This window comes from Coregonus lavaretus, assembly GCF_964263955.1.
Source record: "Coregonus lavaretus genome assembly, chromosome: 9".
Lineage (NCBI taxonomy): Eukaryota > Metazoa > Chordata > Actinopteri > Salmoniformes > Salmonidae > Coregonus > Coregonus lavaretus.
The window spans coordinates 50,637,378-50,658,616 of NC_139996.1; the positions used below are offsets into that span (position 1 = coordinate 50,637,378).

The window sequence follows — 21,239 nt, forward strand, 5'->3', positions numbered from 1 at the left end:
GCTCACCAGAAATTACCATCCCCTAAAATTCACCCACTTTGCTGTCCTTATGGATCCCATACTCAGGGTTGAATTGCAGACAGACAGTGGAAATACGCTCAACTGTATTGGGGGCTAATTGATGTTGATAGGGCAAGCGTTGCCTCCCAGTGTGAAACTGACGGCCCTGAATAAGCTGCAACACTTATCCTTTTACCAGACGATCCTGTCGCTCCGAAGGCTTTTCACCTATCTCATCTGTCTGCTCATTACACCTTGGCTATCATTCCCTTAAATAGCCCATCATGCCATGCCAGAAAGACCCACAGCACTCTCAGGTCACCTCCCATTAAATCACAACTACACTGACAGTCTGGGAGGACAGCCAAGGACTACTGCCTGCCTCCATTCACAATTAATATGTCATCACTAAGGGTTGCAGGGGTCATTTGCAACAAAAGACAACGAAGGCAATTGGTCCTGTATAACATTGTGAAGTGTAAAACACCCCTAGAAAGTGTCCTGAAAAGGACTTAGAATATTAAATGAAGACAGAGAATGTGTCTCCTCTTTGCGGACAGGCTGTTTACTGTTTTAATCAAATCAAATCAAATTGTATTTGCCACATGTGCCGAATACAACAGGTGTACAGTCGTGGTCAAATGTTTTGTGAATGACACAAATACTAATTTTCACAAATTCTGCTGCCTCAGTTTTGATGATGGGAATTTGCATATACTCTAGAATGTCATGAAGAGTGATCAGATGAATTGCAATTAATTGCAAAGTCCCTCTTTGCCATGAAAATGAACTTAATCCCCAAAAAACATTTCCACTGCATTTCAGCCCTGCCACAAAAGGACCAGCTGCCATCATGTCAGTGATTCTCTCGTTAACACAGGTGAGAGTGTTGACGAGGACAAGGATGGAGATCACTCTGTCATGCTGATTGAGTTAGAATAACAGACTGGAAGCTTTAAAAGGAGGGTGGTGCTTGAAATCATTGTTCTTCCTGAAGAAGGCGTCAGGGCGCCCAAGAAAGTCCAGCAAGCGCCAGGACCGTCTCCTAAAGTTGATTCAGTGCAAATAGTCCGGGTAGCCATTATTAGCTGTTCAGGAGTCTTATAGCTTGGGGGTAGAAGCTGATATTTTTCACTGTGCTTTGTCCCCAGATGTCATGGCGTCCGACATACAGAAGCTCAAAGTTTCGGAATGTGTACGGCAAGGCAGGCAACCGAGAGCAGTGCTTCGATGGCATCCCCATCACCAGAAATGTCCATGACAACCACTTCTGTGCTGTCAATGCCAAGTTCCTGGCCACTGTCACGGAGACTGCAGGTGGAGGGTCTTTTCTCGTCATCCCTGTCAACAAGGTAGGCTGCACACCATATTGATATTGGGGCTCTATTTTAACAAACCTAACAAAATGTATATATACAGTGGGGAGAACAAGTATTTGATACACTGCCGATTTTGCAGGTTTTCCTACTTACAAAGCATGTAGAGGTCTGTACTTTTTATCATAGGTACACTTCAACTGTGAGAGACAGAATCTAAAACAAAAATCCAGAAAATCACATTGTAAGATTTTTAAGTAATTAATTTGCATTTTATTGCATGACATAAGTATTTGATCACCTACCAACCAGTAAGAATTCCGGCTCTCACAGACCTGTTAGTTTTTCTTTAAGAAGTCCTCCTGTTCTCCACTCATTACCTGTATTAACTGCACCTGTTTGAACTCGTTACCTGTATAAAAGACACCTGTCCACACACTCAATCAAACAGACTCCAACCTCTCCACAATGGCCAAGACCAGAGAGCTGTGTAAGGACATCAGGGATAAAATTGTAGATCTGCACAAGGCTGGGATGGGCTACAGGACAATAGGCAAGCAGCTTGGTGAGAAGGCAACAACTGTTGGCGCAATTATTAGAAAATGGAAGAACTTCAAGATGACGGTCAATCACCCTCGGTCTGGGGCTCCATGCAAGATCTAACCTCGTGGGGCATCAATGATCATGAGGAAGGTGAGGGATCAGCCCAGAACTACACGGCAGGACCTGGTCAATGACCTGAATAGAGCTGGGACCACAGTCTCAAAGAAAACCATTAGTAACACACTACGCCGTCATGGATTAAAATCCTGCAGCGCACGCAAGGTCCCCCTGCTCAAGCCAGTGCATGTCCAGGCCCGTCTGAAGTTTGCCAATGACCATCTGGATGATCCAGAGGAGGAATGGCAAAAGGTCATGTGGTCTGATGAGACAAAAATAGAGCTTTTTGGTCTAAACTCCACTCGCCGTGTTTGGAGGAAGAAGAGGGATGAGTACAACCCCAAGAACACCATCCCAACCGTGAAGCATGGCGGTGGAAACATCATTCTTTGGGGATGCTTTTCTGCAAAGGGGACAGGACGACTGCACCGTATTGAGGGGAGGATGGATGGGGCCATGTATCGCGAGATCTTGGCAAACAACCTCCTTCCCTCAGTAAGAGCATTGAAGATGGGTCGTGGCTGGGTCTTCCAGCATGACAACGACCCAAAACACACAGCCAGGGCAACTAAGGAGTGGCTTCGTAAGAAGCATCTCAAGGTCCTGGAGTGGCCTAGCCAGTCTCCAGACCTGAACCCAATAGAAAATCTTTGGAGGGAGCTGAAAGTCTGTATTGCCCAGCAACAGCCCCAAAACCTGAAGGATCTGGAGAAGGTCTGTATGGAGGAGTGGACCAAAATCCCTGCTGCAGTGTGTGCAAACCTGGTCAAGACCTACAGTAAATGTATGATCTCTGTAATTGCAAACAAAGGTTTCTGTACCAAATATTAAGTTCTGCTTTTCTGATGTATCAAATACTTGTTCTCCCCACTGTATATATATATATATATATATATATTTTTTTTTTTATACAGTCGGATAAACACTTCAAACAGCCTACCTGACCGCTCGGTGGAGTCCGCATGGTCGATTTGTATCACATTCCAATGATAAAACTGGAGGGGACAACAATACAATTTCAGAATGTGGGGTGGACATGCCCCTGTCCCCAGTGAAAGTTGCGCCCTTGCTAATCAAAATTGTCTATAGTCCCAGTCGGGATTAGTTAGAACATCGCGGCCCTGCCCGCCTGTATGGAAAATAACCTGCGGTTACCTACGTTACTCCATTGGCCCACAGCAAAAACATCACCTTTTTCAAATGCAGTTTTCTTGTTGTTTGCTTTGGACCACAGCAAAAATATCACCTTTTTCAAATGCAGTTTTCTTGTTGTTTGCTTGTTTTAATCAATTACAAAACTACATTTAAGAAAAGTACAACATATCTAAAGATTACTTTTCAACATTGCCTGCTCCCTAGCATTCTCACTACTTAGAAAAACGTAATATTGTAGGGCTTCCCTCATGCCCCTTTTCATGATGGTGCTAGCAGCCACGTGAGTGGTAGCTAGCTACCGACCGGAACATTAAGCTAGCCAAGACCAACAACACAAACAAACAGACTATACAGCTACAAGTAGTGAGTGGAGTTACAAAATGGATTATATTAAATAAGTTAAAACCAACATTTGCTTTTTGGTCTTAAATTAAGGTTAGGGTTAGGCAAAATGTTAGCAGTGTGGTTAAGGTTAGGGTTAAGGCTAGGTTTAGGTTTAAATCAGATTTTAAGAAGATAAATTGTAGAAATAGACAGGGTTTATACATCACTTTGATGTTGTGGCTGTGGTAACTAGTGACAACTATGCTCCATGGCTAATTATACAACCGGTGGGTCTAACCGGTGGGTCTAATCATTGGTTAAAACCGCATTCCATCCAGTGTCTATTCTACAAGTTACCACTGGCTAAATCTATGACGTTAAAATGCCTATTTACTCTGTTCCATCTGACTGCGCAATCCACTGTCTCATCAGCCCAGCCAAGCAATTTATGAACTTGATCTCCACTATGAAAAGCATCTAGGTATTATCTCACATTTCTTTTAGACTAACATTTAGTTTTCAACAGCGGAAATGTGTATATACCTTGCTGTCTGTCTCTCTGACATTTACAACATTGTTTCTATATTCAAATTTGGTCTCCAGCTGTCCCATAGTAACGAACGAGTCGGGAGTCGGGATTAGACAGACAGGCAGGCAGCATTTCTCAGCCAGTCGAAATAATGAATCAGCATAATTTTTATGGATATATACAAAGAACTATCAATAGAAAACAGCTAAAACAAAACGAAGTGCAGCTAGTTTGCTGTCTTTCCAGCTTCAGTTTGAAGGGATTGTGTTAGTTGTGTTGTTGGATAGCTCCTCTGAACAACAGTGTCCTGACGAGAGAGCATATTTTCTATGCCAGGTGAAATCGTGCATCATTAGCTCATTGTTATGGATGTATCCAAATAAATGTCACTAGAAAACAGCTTAAACAAACGCAAATGAGGCTACTTTGCTGTTATTCTGGTTCTATTTTTGCCAATATATCCTCCAAACACTGGCTTCTCTAGCTTTATCACTTAAGTATACTACGGTGCTCCGAGCACACAAATTGGAGCACGGGAGGGTCGGCGTATGAGTCCAAATCAAAGAATGCAAAACGAAGCATGGAGGGCACTATTCGAATGCGTACTCCGTTTGTACATATTTTGAAGCATGCATCAATGCAAGCTTTAACGGAAAGTATGCAAATAAATATGATGCAACTATGTAAAAAATTACACAACATTTCTTGAAATCAGTGGCAGCCATTATTGGAGCTAAAGCGAGAGAAAATGCACTCTGACTTCGGAATGAAATGGTGCCTATTCACATCTCATATGTTGCCTGACTGAAATATTTTATCTTTAATTTTGGCATGTTTACCTGCCTACGTACCGTAGATCGCAAGCCCATATTAAGTCAATAGGGCTAACTGGCTAGCTACTACTGTTAGAATTTCCATCTATCTTGCATAATATTCATTTTAGGTCATTTTTGCCTGTTTACCTATTAGCTAGATTATTACGATTCACATGTCTAGCTGATAATTATGAAGTAAAACATTTGCTTTGTGTATATCTTGTTTCATCTCTATTGTTATCATTGTCCTGGCTGGATGAAGGTTCAGTGAGTGGGGAGGTGAAGCGTGAGGTAATACAGTAGGGGGAGTGCTTCTCAAATGTAATGTTTTATGTGTTCTCTACACTCTCTTCCTCACAAGAACGTACTCGAGAACGTTGTCGGAGAATGCACTCGGAGCATGAAAGTGCGGAGCACGGTAGTATGCATATTAAGGAACACCCATTGTCTTCTCTTCCCTAGCAGTTAAAACTCAAACATAGAAAAACAACCTAGCTTGTGAACAAAACAATGTAAATAGCCAAGAAACACAAGGACAGTCGACTTTCGTTTCAAGTAAATTAGACCAACTTTTATGCCTGTGCGCAGCACTTCTAAAAATTAATCTTTCACTCCGCTCTTCACTTGCACACAGCCCCCAGCCAGGCAGTGTTGCAGCGCGAGCCGGAATAGACTATATAGGATTCGTAGTTCTTTGACTTTGTGAGATTAATTTACCAACTATGAAACAAATCGGCGGAAATACTTTGAAACAGCGACTGCAGCATTTACTTTACTACAAATGTGATCATACTTGACAATTTTTATTCACAAATACAAGTGAAATGCTCACAATGTGGAGCCCTGACCACCTGCCAACTTGGCTGGTGAAAAATACATCTTACTCGCCAATGCCAAAATCTACCTACATTTGGCAGGTGGCCGGTGTTAATTTCAGGCCCTGGCCAGGACTAAAGTAACAGAAGGCGAAAGTAACATGGACATTTTCTCAGATAATGCAGAAGCTAGAATGAAGTAGTGAAGTCAGCACGTTCCTAAGACCTCCCTGCAAAAAATAAACGGACCAGTCTGACCATGTTTCGCTTAGTTATCAACAAAAAGTGGTTTTGAGCGATGTAAGTAAGAAAACGGACCCGGACGTTTTATTACATTTACATTTACGTCATCTAGCAGACGCTCTTATCCAGAGCGACTTACAAATTGGTGCATTCACCTTATAGCCAGTGGGATAACCACTTTACAATTATTTTTTATTTTTATTTTTTTTTGGGGGGGGGGGGGGTGGGGGGTAGAAGGATTACTTTATCCTATCCTAGGTATTCCTTAAAGAGGTGGGGTTTCAAATGTCTCCGGAAGGTGGTGAGTGACTCCGCTGTCCTGGCGTCGTGAGGGAGCTTGTTCCACCATTGGGGTGCCAGAGCAGCGAACAGTTTTGACTGGGCTGAGCGGGAACTGTGCTTCCGCAGAGGTAGGGGAGCCAGCAGGCCAGAGGTGGATGAACGCAATGCCCTCGTTTGGGTGTAGGGACTGATCAGAGCCTGAAGGTACGGAGGTGCCGTTCCCCTCACAGCTCCGTAGGCAAGCACCATGGTCTTGTAGCAGATGCGAGCTTCAACTGGAAGCCAGTGGAGTGTGCGGAGGAGCGGGGTGACGTGAGAGAACTTGGGAAGGTTGAACACCAGACGGGCTGCGTCATTCTGGATGAGTTGTAGAGGTTTAATGGCACAGACAGGGAGCCCAGCCAACAGCGAGTTGCAGTAATCCAGACGGGAGATGACAAGTGACTGGATTAGGACCTGTGCCGCTTCCTGTGTAAGGCAGGGTCGTACACTCCGAATGTTGTAGAGCATGAACCTACAGGATCGGGTCACCGCCTTGATGTTAGCGGAGAACGACAGGGTGTTGTCCAGGGTCACGCCAAGGCCTTCGCACTCTGGGAGGAGGACACAACGGAGTTGTCAACCGTGATGGCGAGATCATGGAACGGGCAGTCCTTCCCCGGGAGGAAGAGCAGCTCCGTCTTGCCAAGGTTCAGCTTGAGGTGGTGATCCGTCATCCATTCTGATATGTCTGCCAGACATGCAGAGATGCGATTCGCCACCTGGTTATCGGAAGGGGGAAAGGAGAAGATTAGTTGTGTGTCGTCTGCGTAGCAATGATAGGAGAGGCCATGTGAGGATATGACAGAGCCAAGTGACTTGGTGTATAGCGAGAATAGGAGAGGGCCTAGAACTGAGCCCTGGGGGACACCAGTGGTGAGAGCACGTGGTGCGGAGACAGCTTCTCGCCACGCCACTTGGTAGGAGCGACCGGTCAGGTAGGACGCAATCCAAGAGTGAGCCGCGCCGGAAATGCCCAGCTCGGAGAGGGTGGAGAGGAGGATCTGATGGTTCACAGTATCAAAGGCAGCAGACAGGTCTAGAAGGACAAGAGCAGAGGAGAGAGAGTTAGCTTTAGCAGTGCAGAGAGCCTCCGTGACACAGAGAAGAGCAGTCTCAGTTGAATGACCAGTCTTGAAACCTGACTGGTTTGGATCAAGAAGGTCATTCTGAGAGAGATAGCAAGAGAGTTGGCTAAAGACGGCATGCTCAAGAGTTTTGGAGAGAAAATAAAGAAGTTGTTGACATCAGAGGGATTATTTCCAGTTGTAGAGTTGTGTTTAGTTGTTTAAGGTTCCAAACATATGTCATTTTCTTAACCCATCTATTGACTAAATGACAGCATAGGTTTCAAGTAGCCTATCATGCTAGCTAGTCTTAGGTGTTAGCCTGAGAGACATTACAGGAGAGACAGGTGGGAGGAAAGTAACACAATGTAAACTGATGACCTGGAATAAAATAAAATAAATGTTTAAGCACAGGCCATTGTCTCCTCCAGTTCATATTGCTTTATTAATGTTAGTAAAATATCAAGAAGTGACTGAATGTTTGAAAATTATATATGACATCGTTAGAATTATGCCTTAAAACCTCTTAAGGATCACACGCTTCTTTTCAATTTTTGCCTAAAATGACATACCCAAATCTAACTGCCTGTAGCTCAGGACCTGAAGCAAGGATATGCATATTCTTGATACCATTTGAAAGGAAACACTTCGAAGTTTGTGGAAATGTGAAATTAATTTAGGAGAATAAAACACATTAGATCTGGTAAAATATAATACAAACAAAATAACATGTGTTTTCTATACATTTTTTGGTTCCATCATCTTTGAAATGCAAGATAAAGGCCACAATAAAATATTGCAGTTTAGGTGCAATTTAGATTTTGGCCACTAGATGCAAAGTTTCAGATTGATCCAGTGAAGCATTGCAATACTGGAGTATTTTGTATCAAGTCTGCCGATAAATTGGTCAATTTATACATTTTCAAGTACATAACTATAGAGAACATATAAAAATTATATGGCAATTCAAAATGTAAGTTTACACACTCCCAGGAATGTCATACATGATGGATCATTAGCTTATACACTAACTTTCACACATCTCGATGGCTGGGCGGGGTGGGTGTGGAGCCAGAGACAGCAGGGGTTCAATCTGTAGAACCCAGTTCCTACATTTGAATATACAAATTGATTTTATCAAACAAAACTATGCTACATTTTATCTCTGGGACCCTTAGGATGACAAATCAGAGCAAGATTACTCAATATAAGTACATTATTTACCTTCAGAGGTGAATATATCAAACCAGTTGCCGTGACAAGTTTTTGTTGTTGTGCACTCTCCTCAAACAATAGCATGGTATACATTCATTGTAATAGCTACTGTAAATTAGACAGTGCAGTTAGATTAACAAGAATTTAAGCTTTCTGCCCATATAAGACATGTCTATGTCCTGGAAAGTTTGCTGTTAGTTACAACAGTCATGCTAATCACATTAGCGCACTTTAGCTCAACCGTCCCGTATACGGGACACCGATCCCGTAGAGGTTAATCAATTGACTTGATGGATCAGCTTCCCACATAAGCTTTTATCGACAGGTTAGTGGTTAAAAATATATAGGCCTATCTTTATGATTATGGTGGTCAATTACCTTGTCAAGCCATGGAAATGTGATAAGCATGATGAGTTTGCCATTTGTGAAGAGAATAAAACACTTTTATTCTATCAAGATACGAAGCGCGTGTATGACAAGGACAGCTGGAGCGCACCTGATTGGTAGGGCTAAGCATGACTAGTCATTGAAAATTGTGAAAAACATCTCCTACTACATTCCCATTAAAGTGAGATGAGAAAATGATGGTTAATATAGCTATTATGTGATCCATTTTAGTCCGATTAATACTGTAAAGGCAAAATATTGTGATTGTGCAACATTGTGATGTTGACGCATGGTTCATTTTCATAAATTAGGAACCTATAGCATGAATTATCCAAATCAACACAAACATGACCTTATGTCTGATAGTACGTTTGTTGAAAGTAATGAGCATTAAAAAACAGAAACATGAAGATAAAACAGATATTGTGCACTTCTCGCCAGCTGATTCTTCTGTCCCAAGGCTGCGTTACACCCGCCCCCCCTTCAGGTACAAAAGTAACGTTGCGGTAGTTCTTTTCTCAGCCTATTTAATTTACCCTAGAAATTAAATTACAGTTGCTAATAGTAAAGGACGTATAAGTTGTATGTAATAAAATATGATGTCTCTAACTCTATCCATCTCTAAAAGTGTTACTTTCATCCCAGTTCTCCCCTAGTTTATAAATAGCCTGGTTGGGCTGATGAGACAAGACAGTGGAATGAGCAGTGATATGAAACAGTCAATAGGCATTTCAACATCATAGCCTTAGCCGGTGGTAACTTTTAACCTATCAGCATTCAGGATTAGACCAACGTTGTATAATTCTAATAAAACAAAACAACAAGGCTATGTCTAAATACAGTTACACACACCATAAACACCATTCTAAAATTGAATAAATCGTTTTTTTCCCTCATCAATCTACACACAATAGCCAATAATAACAAAGCAAAATATCACATTTACATAAGTATTCAGACCCTTTACTAAGTACTTTGTTGAAGCACCCTTGGCAGACATTTTTGGGCATGACGCTACAAGCTAGGCACGCCTATATTTGGGGAGTTTCTCCCATTATTCTCTGCAGATCCTCTCAAGCTCTGTCAGGTTGGATGGGGAGCGTCACTGCACAGCTATTTTCAGGTCTCTCCAGAGATGTTTAATCTGGTTCAAGTCCGGACTCTGGCTGGGCCACTCAAGGACATTCAGAGACTTGTCCCGAAGCCACTCCTGCGTTGTCTTGGCTGTGTTCTTAGGGTTGTTGTCCTGTTGGAAGGTGAACCTTCGCCCCAGTCTGAGGTCCTGAGTGCTCTGAAGCAGGTTTTCATCAAGGATCTCTCTGTACTTTGCTCCGTTCTTCTTTCCCTCGATCCTGACTAGTCTCCCAGTCCCTGCCGCTGAAAAACATCCCCACAGCATGATGTTGCCACCGCCATGCTTCACCGTAGGGATGGTGTCAGGTTTCCTCCAGACGTGACGCTTGGCATTCAGGCCAAAGAGTTCAATCTTGGTTTCATCAGACCAGAGAATCTAGTTTCTCATGGTCTGAGAGTCCTTTAGGTGCCTTTTGGCAAACTCCAAGCGGGCTGTCTTGTGCCTTTTACTGAGGAGTGGCTTCCGTCTGGCCACTATACCATAAAGGTGATTGTTGGAGTGCTGCAGAGATGGTTGTCCTTCTGGAAGGTTCTCCTATCTCCACAGAGGAACACTCGAGCTCTGTCAGAGTGACCATCGGGTTCTTGGTCACCTCCCTGACCAGGGCCCTTCTCCCCCGATTGCTAAGTTTGGCCGGGCGGCCAGTTGTAGGAAGAGTCTTGGTGGTTCCAAACTTCTTCCATTTAAGAATGCTGGAGGCCACTGTGTTCTTGGGGACCTTCAATGCTGCAGAAAGGTTTGGTACCCTTCCCCAGATCTGTACCTCGACACAATCCTGTCTGGGAGCTCTACGGACAACTCCTTCAGCCTCATGGCTTGGTTTTTGCTCTGACATGCATTGTCAACTATGGGACCTTATATAGACAGGTGTGTGCCTTTCCAAATCATGTCCAATCAATTGAATTTACCACAGGTGAACTCCAATGAAGTTGTAGAAACATCTCCATGATGATCAATGGAAACAGGATGCACCTGAGCTCTATTTGGGGTCTCATAGCAAAGGGTCTGAATACTTATGTAAATAAGGTATTTCTGTTTTTAATTTGTAATACATTTGCAAAAATTTCAAAAAACCTGTTTTCGCTTTGTCATTATGGGGTGTTGTGTATAGATTGATGAGGATTTTTATTTATTTAATCCATTTTAGAGTAAGGCTGTAACGTAACAAAACGTGGAAAAGATCAAGGCGTCTGAATACTTTCCAAATGCACTGTATATAGTTATAGCCAACCATCGGCATTGATTTGGCCAGTGGTGACTTTGCAACGTGAAAGGTAAACAAACAAACAGGCAAATATCGCCTACAGATGGATTCAGCACCACGGACAGCGACCGGAATTCTTGTGATTTAAGATTTAAGATCCAACAGAGGAAAGTGGAAGATGCAATTGTTGACAAAATGATCAAAGAAAATCAGTAAGCAGTCTTTTTAAATAACTTCATGTTCCTAGACAGACTTCCTACAGTCACTACACACCTTTCATGCAATGGGCATTCCACATAATGAGTCCAAACGTTTTACATAAAGCTTGACAAAAATAATGTCTAATATAAATAAAAGGGGGAATGTTTGTTGACTGTTTTGCTACTCATGATATTTTAATAAAATATTGGAGATGTACATAAGGCTACTGTGTGAGCCTCTGCTGGCAAAATCAATGCCATAACCAATTGCATTACCCCTAAGACCAGCTTTTGGACGGTCTTAATTATCCCTGGTTGTGCTCAATTACATTTGCCAATAACATTTGCCACTTACGTTTTTAAGGACACACCTAAAATATTTCCACCCCTCCCACCTCAGCGCAAGCCAGCTAATGTTAAACAGTTAAATCTCCGAACATGGCCAGTGGAGACCCGTCATTCAGGCAGAGCCCCACCTGTTTTGAGCTCCACATTTTTAGCAAAAAAATAACAGGCTTGCCTGTTTTGCATGTTACTTTGGCATTAGTACGTGTCACATATCAGTTTGCAAACAATGTAAAACAATAAATATATAATTGAGTTAAAAAAATACATACAAACATGGTTTCTTTTTTGCTTTCTTGAGATAGGCAGCTCCAAAATGGAGGTGTTTCAGCCTAGCTCAGTGCTTTCTGTGGTGGTGGGGCAGCCAGCGGAAAATACGGAACGTAGGTTTTGTTAATGTTGTCTAGTTGCGCCATGATTGGCTCAGTGTTCTGTCACTCATGGAGACACGACGTCACCGCCAAGTCTAAGGGTAGAGGTTGAATATTCAAGCCCCTTGGGTGCTGCCATAGAGTTACATTAGAAGTGCCCATCCAATAAGGCTCAAGGTCATTGGCCACAGATACAATTATGTCAAATAACATTATATCTACAGGAGCTTTGATTGGACTGATCATGTCAACATCATACTTTCAAAATCTTAGCTAGCAGTCATCATCATGAATCAAGTCGACAATCTACTGGCAAATCATTTTTAATCCTTGTCATATGAAGACAAATAATGAAAATAAATTATAGATAAAACGTATTGGTGCTCAGTGGCCATTGGACATAAACATTACACAACACGTTGGAAATCATAAATTCAACAATGAGTGGTTTGGAAGGAATCATTGACTAACTGCAAGCATTGCAAAGCAATGTAGTCCCCTGTAGCTCAGTTGGTAGAGCATGGCGCTTGCAACGCCAGGGTTGTGGGTTCGTTTCCCATGGGGGGCGAGTATGAAAATGTATGCACTCACTTAACTGTAAGTCGCTCTGGATAAGAGCGTCTGCTAAATGACTAAAATGTAAATCACTAGCCTGCTATTCAGTGGAGGGGCTGTGTGGTCCCAAATCTGGGATTAAGGGTCTCTTTTCCAAGTTTAAAATGATAAACATTTACATTTTAGCAGACGCTCTTATCCAGAGCGACTTACAGTTAGTGAATACATCTTTTTTTTTTTTTTTTTTTTTTTATACTGGCCCCCCGTGGGAATCAAACCCACAACCCTGGCATTGCAAACGCCATGCTCTATCAACTGAGCTACATCCCTGCCGGCCATTCCCTCCCCTACCCTGGACGACGCTGGGCCAATTGTGCGCCGCCCATGAGTCTCCCGGTCGCGGCCGGCTGCGACAGAGCCTGGATTCGAACCAGGATCTCTAGTGGCACAGTTAGCACTGCAATGCAGTGCCTTAGACCACTGCGCCACTCAGGAGCACAACATTCAACATTGGCCATGCTGTCAATGAAGCATGATTTGTGATGCGCTCAAAACAACTGTTAACTCGGAACTGCGAAAATGTGACTTCAGTGAGTTCAAGACAACTGGGAACTTGTGAAAAATCGAGCTCCGACTGGGAAAATACGTTTTGAACGGTCATCCAACTCGGAATTGTAAGTCGGGAACTTGGGCCTCTTTCTAGAGCTACAACCTGAAGATCAGTGAGTTTTTTTCAGAGTTCCCAGTTGTCTTGAAAGCACCATAAATCCAGAGAATACCAGACTTTGATGACAAAATTTGCCCAAGAAGGACCGCCGTGCCACCTTCCTGTTCAAGTGAGCACAGCGCAACAAGGTGAGGCCAAAAATGTATTGTATGCTGCTGCATAAATGATGTAATATGCCAGGGAGATATGTATACTGTAGCTAAGAAAGTTATAGTAAGTGTATGTTGTGTAGTAAGCTGTTAGTAGCCCATGTGCCTCACCCTAATAATTTGGTATATTTTCCCCTCTTAATTTCGCCTACTGTTCTGATTTGGTGGTGCACATGTAGCCTATAACCTGTTTTAGAGAAATGTAATAATTTAATATTGTAAGAGCTTTCATTGTCTGCTTATATGCCCACTTTATTTATCCAACAGTTCTGACTTGGTGTACAGGGAGAATACTGTAAGAACGGCCCATGTTCTGAATTCTGTCACTGTACATTTCAAAAGTGCTAAACAAATAGTTATATTGACTACGTCCGTCCTAGCTCGCTCATTAATGCCTTCATGGAAATTACGGATTGCCTCTTATCCACTTGTCGTCCCCTTATGCCATATTTTGTACATCTCAATTGTCAGTAGAAACCACATTTGTTTAAGCAAGTCAGCCATATCAGCTATGTTTTTTTAAAAGGCAGTAAATGAGGCTGAATGAACTGTTTCGCTGCCAGACAAGGCTCCGCTGATAGCCAGGTGTAGCAGTGGTAAGATGTTGGGACTCTGCTGTTGGGACAGCTTTATGTAGGCCCTAACCGTTTATGGGCACCATTTGTCACCGTTATAGTGCAATTAATGTATTCTTTGGTGTTGTTTAGTGGCTTTGCTGGTATGCATCCCACTTTTTGGTGGGGGTTTGCCCCACCAAGATTGACATGCTAAAATCGCCACTGAACCGGGCATAAGGGCTGGAAAATGCTAGTGCACCAGTTTTTACATTACGAAATTACAACCTAAGATGTGTTTGACACACTGGTCCATACCACCAGCCAAAAATAGAGCCCTGTGTCACTATTCTAGGACAGGGGTTTCCAAACTTTTTCACTCAGCCCTTCCAGCATTGGGGAACATCCCGCACTCCCCCTGCTCACGCATGCCATGTCTATTTCTCTGGGCACAAGCACTGTTCATGACACAAACTGTTCACACTACTGGTGAGCCGCAGCGCGGGTCAGCTGTTTGTTTACCCACACCCACCCGCAATTGCTAATAACCCATCTGCAACTGCCCGACTATATGTGATAAAGTGAAAATCTGAGGTCTGCACCTGACCCTAACCCGGTAATATAGAAAATGCGCTGTAGGCTACAGTCAGAGATTGCGTAACGATTTTTTGACAGGGGGTGCAGGATTATTATTATTATGATTTAGATATGTTTCTGCCACAGGAGGTTGGAGGCACCTTAATTAGGGAGAACGGGCTCATGGTAATGGCTGGAGCGGAATCAGTGGAATGGTATCAAATACATCAAACATGGTTTCCATGTGTTTGATGCCATTCCATTTGCTCCGTTCCAGCCATTATTATGAGCCGTCCTCCCATCAGCAGCCTCCACTGGTTTTTGCTTGTAATTTCCGACATTTTGGTCAGCTATTTGTTAGTCAACTTGTCTATAAGCTTACATGCAGCTTCTCTTCTGTCAATGTATGTTGCCCTAGAACACGAAATAAACTGTTGTTCACCAGAATAATGTCATAAATAGATAGAATGAATGCTTCAATCTAGTTGACATCGGTAACGTTTTGTCATCTCTGCTCCTTTCGCGGAGCAAAGACGTTTAGTGACCGTGGAGAAAATGCAATAGCCTAACCAAATAAAAACGGGAATGACTTTCTGTGCAAAACTTCCAAATGGCAGTTTGACCGGTTGGTTATAAGGAAATAGAAAGCTGTGAAAAAGACAAATATGTTTCTGATAAGATTTCAGTTTGGCTTGGATGCATATTTTATGGGGCTGAAATACTATCAGCTTTTATGATGCTGATAAAGATAGCACTTCTACAGACAGTATCTAACTGCGCATTTGCATTCTCTCAAGATGCTGAAAGAAATCAATCAAATTTCTCCACTCCTGTTCCCAAGTCAAAATTTAGCCTACTTTAGTGTATAATTTGACTGCAAGAAATGCTTAATTCTGCAAGAATTAATATTAAGGCTATGTGAGAGATTATAGACCTACAGTCAATGTCTAGATTTCAGTTTCAATTTAACCCATCTGAACAGTAGGCTACAGTTCCCTTGACGTGCCATAGACCTATTTGAAGTACCTGTCTTATGACTGTCGAATTTGTAGGCTATAGCGCCTCACAAACATCACACATAACATAGCTGGCCTCTTTCACCACTTCACCAAATCTCCCCAAAACCTCCCTTCTCTTTATTTTCAACTCTCCATTTTGCAGCTTTTCTCTTATTGAATTAAACTCCGGGCATTGTCCTTTTTGCCTCCGTGGATCGACGTTAACTTTTTCTGCCCATTACCAAAAGCATTTGGCGATTGGCGTGTAGGCTATTTGGCGCACATGCAGTTATGCCTTAAAGCTTAGGCTTATGCACGAATGCCAGATATACTAAAATAATGAAAGAAAAACCTAAATGTAGCCTATATATATAAATTGCACAATAATTATACATTTATACATTTTTTAAGGTATTATTTTGTCTTTATTCAACCCGCCACCCGCCCGCCCTTCATCCACACAATATTTAATGGCCCTAACCCCAACCGCTATCCCTAAACCCGCCCGTTATGAGTCAACCCGCGCATCACTAGTTCACACCACTCTTGTTGGCGGAGAGAACATTTTGCATGTGTAGAGCTCATATCCTGCAATTCTACACATTTTGCCATGTCTTATATGTGTGTTCATTTGATACAGTATTTGAGTGACTCAAACATTACAAGAAAATCAATTGGATAAAAAACCTATCTAAAAAACTTTATCTGACATGGGCTCGTTGATCTGGATTTCTGGCAAGCTCTCTAATGACTGCATCAGATGACCTGGCCTCCACAATCACCCGACCTCAACCCAATTGAGATGGTTTGGGATGAGTTGGACGGCAGAGTGAAGGGAAAAAAAGTGCTCAGCATATGTGGGAACTCCTTCAAGACTGTTGGAAAAGCATTGCTCATGAAGCTGGTTGAGAGAATGCCAAGAGTGTGCAAAGCTGTCATCTAGGCAAAAAGTGGCTACTTTGAAGAATCTCAAATATAAAATATATTTTGATTTGTTTAACACTTTTTTGGTTACTACATGATTCCATATGTGTTATTTCATAGTTTTGATGTCTTCACTATTATTCTACAATGTAGAAAATAGTAAAAATAAAGAAAAACCCTTGAATTAGTAGGTGTGTCCAAACTTTTGACTGGTACTGTATATATTATTGTTTTGTGCCGACCACTAGGGGGGTGGGCGCACCCCACAGTTTGGGAACCACTGTTCTAGGGTGTTAAAAATGAAGCCTTGCATTGCAAGGTTGCAGTTTCATTTTAACATAGAAACCATTTTGAATGGCTAGGCCAGGGGTATTGCAAAGCGGTTCCCAATAGACGGGTGGGTTGTTTAGCAACAAAAACGATCCCACTGTGCAAAAACTGGTTGAATCAACGTTGTTTCCACGTAATCAACCAAGAAATTCAATGTGATGACATTGAATCAACGTGGAAAACTGATTGGATTTGAAAAAACTAATCAATGTAAGGGAATGTAGTATTTTTTTTCACCAAACATTTTACCTAAATCCAATGGCACAGTGAATTTTTTTGTTGATTTCACGTTGAATTCACATTAGTTGACAACTCAACCAACTGTAGGCTAAATCAAAACTAGACGTTGACCTGATGAGTTTGATTGATAAAAAAAAAATACAATCCCCACTGTAAAGTGGCAGGCTACTGGCTTTATGTGGCTCATGTTCAGGCACAGGGAGCGGACGAACAGGTCATCAGGGGAGGATTTGGGATTTGGGTTAGAATGCAGTCTGGTGAAGCAGGTTGCACAGAAATGTACATCTCACAAAGATTGCAACTATTGGTTCAACTCCTCATCTTTGCTGACTGTAGCCCAAGTGCTATAATGTTGTTGTCTGCATTCTGATTTAATTTAGTTGTCATGGAGGTTGAAAAAGTGGCTGCGCTCAACAATGACACAAAGCAGATTGAACCATGTTGCCGTATTACGTATCCACCAGGAGAAGCTGGTTACCATAGATAGGAAAATAATACTATGCCAAAAAAAAAATTCTGGCAGTTACAGGCGTTAACAGGACTTTTGTGCATTTAAGTGAATTGAGACTGAAGATTTGACTTCTCTCTGTACCACTATACGCCCACTTTTGTATAAGGTTGCAATCGGTTAGTGACTGTTATTGAATGTGTATGTTATTTACTTGATGGTAAATGACAATGAGTTGTTGCTATGTATTTTTGAAGTCTATTGCTTGAGCATGACGCCATACTGATTGGTTTATTTTTGAAATCTATTGCTTGATCCATATTGAAGAGTTATATTTTGACTGTCACTGAATTATTTTATGAATTAATACTGCAATGCCCCCGTACCCCGCTAGAGGGGTGTTGACACCGGAACCCATTGACCCTGACCCCCCCAATATCCAACATAAAGTTACGCCCTTGTATGTCAGTCCCTGACAGTCACTCAATTAGCCCATGTCAGCAAAAAAAGTATTGATTGCTAGGTAAAGTAGTCTCAGTCGGAACACAGTGGGGTTCTCAACTTACTGTTGAGAGTTAGAAAAGTACAATACACAAGGTTTAATTTCTAAATTTGGTAGTGCATCAGCAGTTTTCCACTTGTTATGTCAGTCACTGACATTCACTCAATTAGCCCATGTCAGATAACATTTGTTAGATTGCTAGGTAAAGTAATCTAGCCAGCTAGCTAAACCTTGTAGCTTAGTAATCATCACCAAATTACCGACCGGGTACGCAGGGCATGTGCCCAGGGGCCCTGACCTCCAGGGGGCCTGTCATGCCAAATACTGTCTACTTACCAATATGTGTCCACCCCTGCCTCAAGGTCTCCTTCCCAGCTGTTGCATTGTCCTCTCCAAGTCCTCTACCTGGGTATAAAACCAGGGATTTCATGTTACCACGAGCAACGGAAACAATGTAGGTGTTGAAAGAGTAGCCTGGGCGAAAAAGTGAGTGAGACAAATATCAGTAGAACCAAACACAAATGTAAGCAGCCTATGATAAACACACTCAACAACAACAACTGTTAAATGTCATGTTAGCCATGAGGAAATATTTCATTTCTGTGCATTAGAGCCTAACCAGATTAGGACTTTCTGTCAAGTCAGTTTATCTAGCCAAGTCAAATTCAATTCACATTGTTAGCATGTTAGAACATGAAGCATTCTTCACATCTGCAGCCATGAAATTATCAACAACCTTGCTAAAGCCTAGGATGAAAATACTTTCAACTACCTAAATGTCTTGGCTAGCTAGCTAGCTAATGGACTAGATCACTTTTTAAAGCTAACTTGATTGTTCTTAGCTACCTGTCCTGCAAATTTACCTCGGCTCGGCGTCCTGTGGCTTCACAATATTCCCTAAGATGGTTATTTCATAGGCAAAACCCCCCAAAATTAATGTATAATAATCTATAGATAAGATTGAGAGCGATGAGAAGGACATGCAAAGTATGAAGGCTTCTTCCCTCTCACCTATTGCTCACAGTGCGCACGTGGTCCTTTTGCTGCCAAATGAACGTGCTTAGTTATTTCTACCACTGGCACTACACTGCCGGTCAAAAGTTTTAGAACACCTACTCATTCAAGGGTTTTTCTTTATTTTTACTAGTTTCTACATTGTAGAATAATAGTGAAGACATCAAAACTATGAAATAACACATATGGAATCATGTAGTAACCAAAAAAAAAAAAAAAAAAAGTGTTAAACAATCATGTAGTAACCACAAAAAAAAAAAAAAAAAGTGTTAAACAAATAAAAAATATATTTTATATTTGAGATTCTTCAAATAGCCACCCTTCGCCTTGATGACAGCTTTGCACACTCTTGGTATTCTCTCAACCAGCTTCATGAGGTAGTCACCTGGAATGCATTTCAATTAACAGGTGTGCCTTCTTAAAAGTTAATTTGTGGAATTTTGTTCCTTCTTAATGCGTTTCAGCCAATCAGTTGTGTTGTGACAAGGTAGGGGGGGTATACATAAGATAGCCATATTTGGTAAAAGTCCATATTATGGAAAGAACAGCTTGAATAAGCAAAGAGAAACGACAGTCCATCATTACTTTAAGACATGAAGGTCAGTCAATACGGAAAAGTTCAAGAACTTTGAAAGTTTCTTCAAGTGCAGTCGCAAAATCCATCAAGCACTATGATGAAACTGGCTCTCATGAGGACCGCCACAGGAATGGAAGACCCAGAGTTACCTCTGCTGCAGAGGATAAGTTCATAAGAGTTACCAGCTTCAGAAATTTCAGCCCAAATAAATGCTTCACAGAGTTCAAGTAACAGACACATCTCAACCAACTGTTCAGAGGAGACTGTGTGAATCAGGCCTTCATGGTCGAATTGCTGCAAAGAAACCACTACTAAAGGACACCAATAATAAGGAGAGACTTGTTTGGGCCAAGAAACACGAGCAAAGGACATTAGACTGGTGGAAGTTTGTTGTTTGGTCTGGAGTCAAAATTTGAGATTTTGGGTTCCAACTGCCGTGTCTTTGTGAGACACGGTGTGGGTGAACGGATGATCTCTGCATGTGTAGTTCCCACCGTAAAGCATGGCGGAGGAGATGTTATGGTGTGGGGGTGCTTTGATGGTTACACTGTCTGTGATTTATTTAGAATTGAAGGCACACTTAACCAGCATGGCTACCACAGCATTCTGCAGTGATACACCATCCCATCTGGTTTGGGCTTAGTGGGACTATCTTTTTTTTTTCAACAGGACAATGACCCAACAAACCTCCAGGCTGTGTAAGGGCTATTTTACCAAGAAGGAGAGTGATGGAGTGCTGCATCAGATGACCTGGCCTCCACAATCCCCCGACCTCAACCAAATTGAGATGGTTTGGGATGAGTCGGACCGCAGAGTGAAGGAAAAGCAGCCAATAAGTGCTCAGCATATGTGGGAACTCCTTCAAGACTGTTGGAAAAGCATTCCAAGTGAAGCTGGTTGAGAGAATGCCAAGAGTGTGCAAAGCTGTCATCAAGGCAAAGGGTGGCTATTTGAAGAATCTCAAATTTAAAATATATTTTGTTTTGTTTAACACTTTTTTGGTTACTACATGATTCCATATGTGTTATTTCATAGTTTTGATGTCTTCACTATTATTCTACAATGTAGAAAATAGTAAAAATAAAGAAAAACCCTTGAATGGTGTTCTAAAACGTTTGACCGGTAGTGTACATATAACTTCTTTGCCATTGAATGTTTCAATAGTTGGCTATGCTATGTCTGTTGTCACTGGTGTGAGGTGTGCATGAACGAGGATTAAAAAAAGAATCACTGGCCTACATACAACGTTTCTTTTACTGAGATGTGTAACAGGTAAAAAGCTATATTTATTAGAGGAAATAATGTGCACAGAAACCAATGTGTTAAGCATTAAGGAGTGGGGAATGGGGATTTTTGATTGGGGAAACATTGATTAATTGTTGGTCATGATGAGAAGGATAGCCTACAGCTTTAAAATCTTGCTCTTAATAGCCAATTAGTAGAGGTGATCGTGAACAAGGGTTCCTCAGCTTAAGCCACAGGCTCCTCTGCTCCTGTCTAGGTCATATGACTTGTATAGGCCCACTTATCATAGGATTAACCC

General features: G+C 41.9%; 1 protein-coding gene across 1 annotated transcript in view; it reads left to right on the plus strand.

The window, feature by feature from the left end:
* Positions 1–1,151: 1,151 nt before the first annotated feature.
* The window catches only part of LOC311135232 (coronin-2B), a gene marked incomplete at its 5' end in the record, with an annotated part of 43,173 nt that continues 23,085 nt past the window's right edge, over positions 1,152–21,239 (plus strand). Inside the window, one exon of the mRNA XM_084169171.1 lies at positions 1,152–1,352. Coding sequence (XP_084025297.1) covers positions 1,152–1,352 — 201 coding nt within the window. The remainder of the gene's footprint in view (positions 1,353–21,239) is intronic.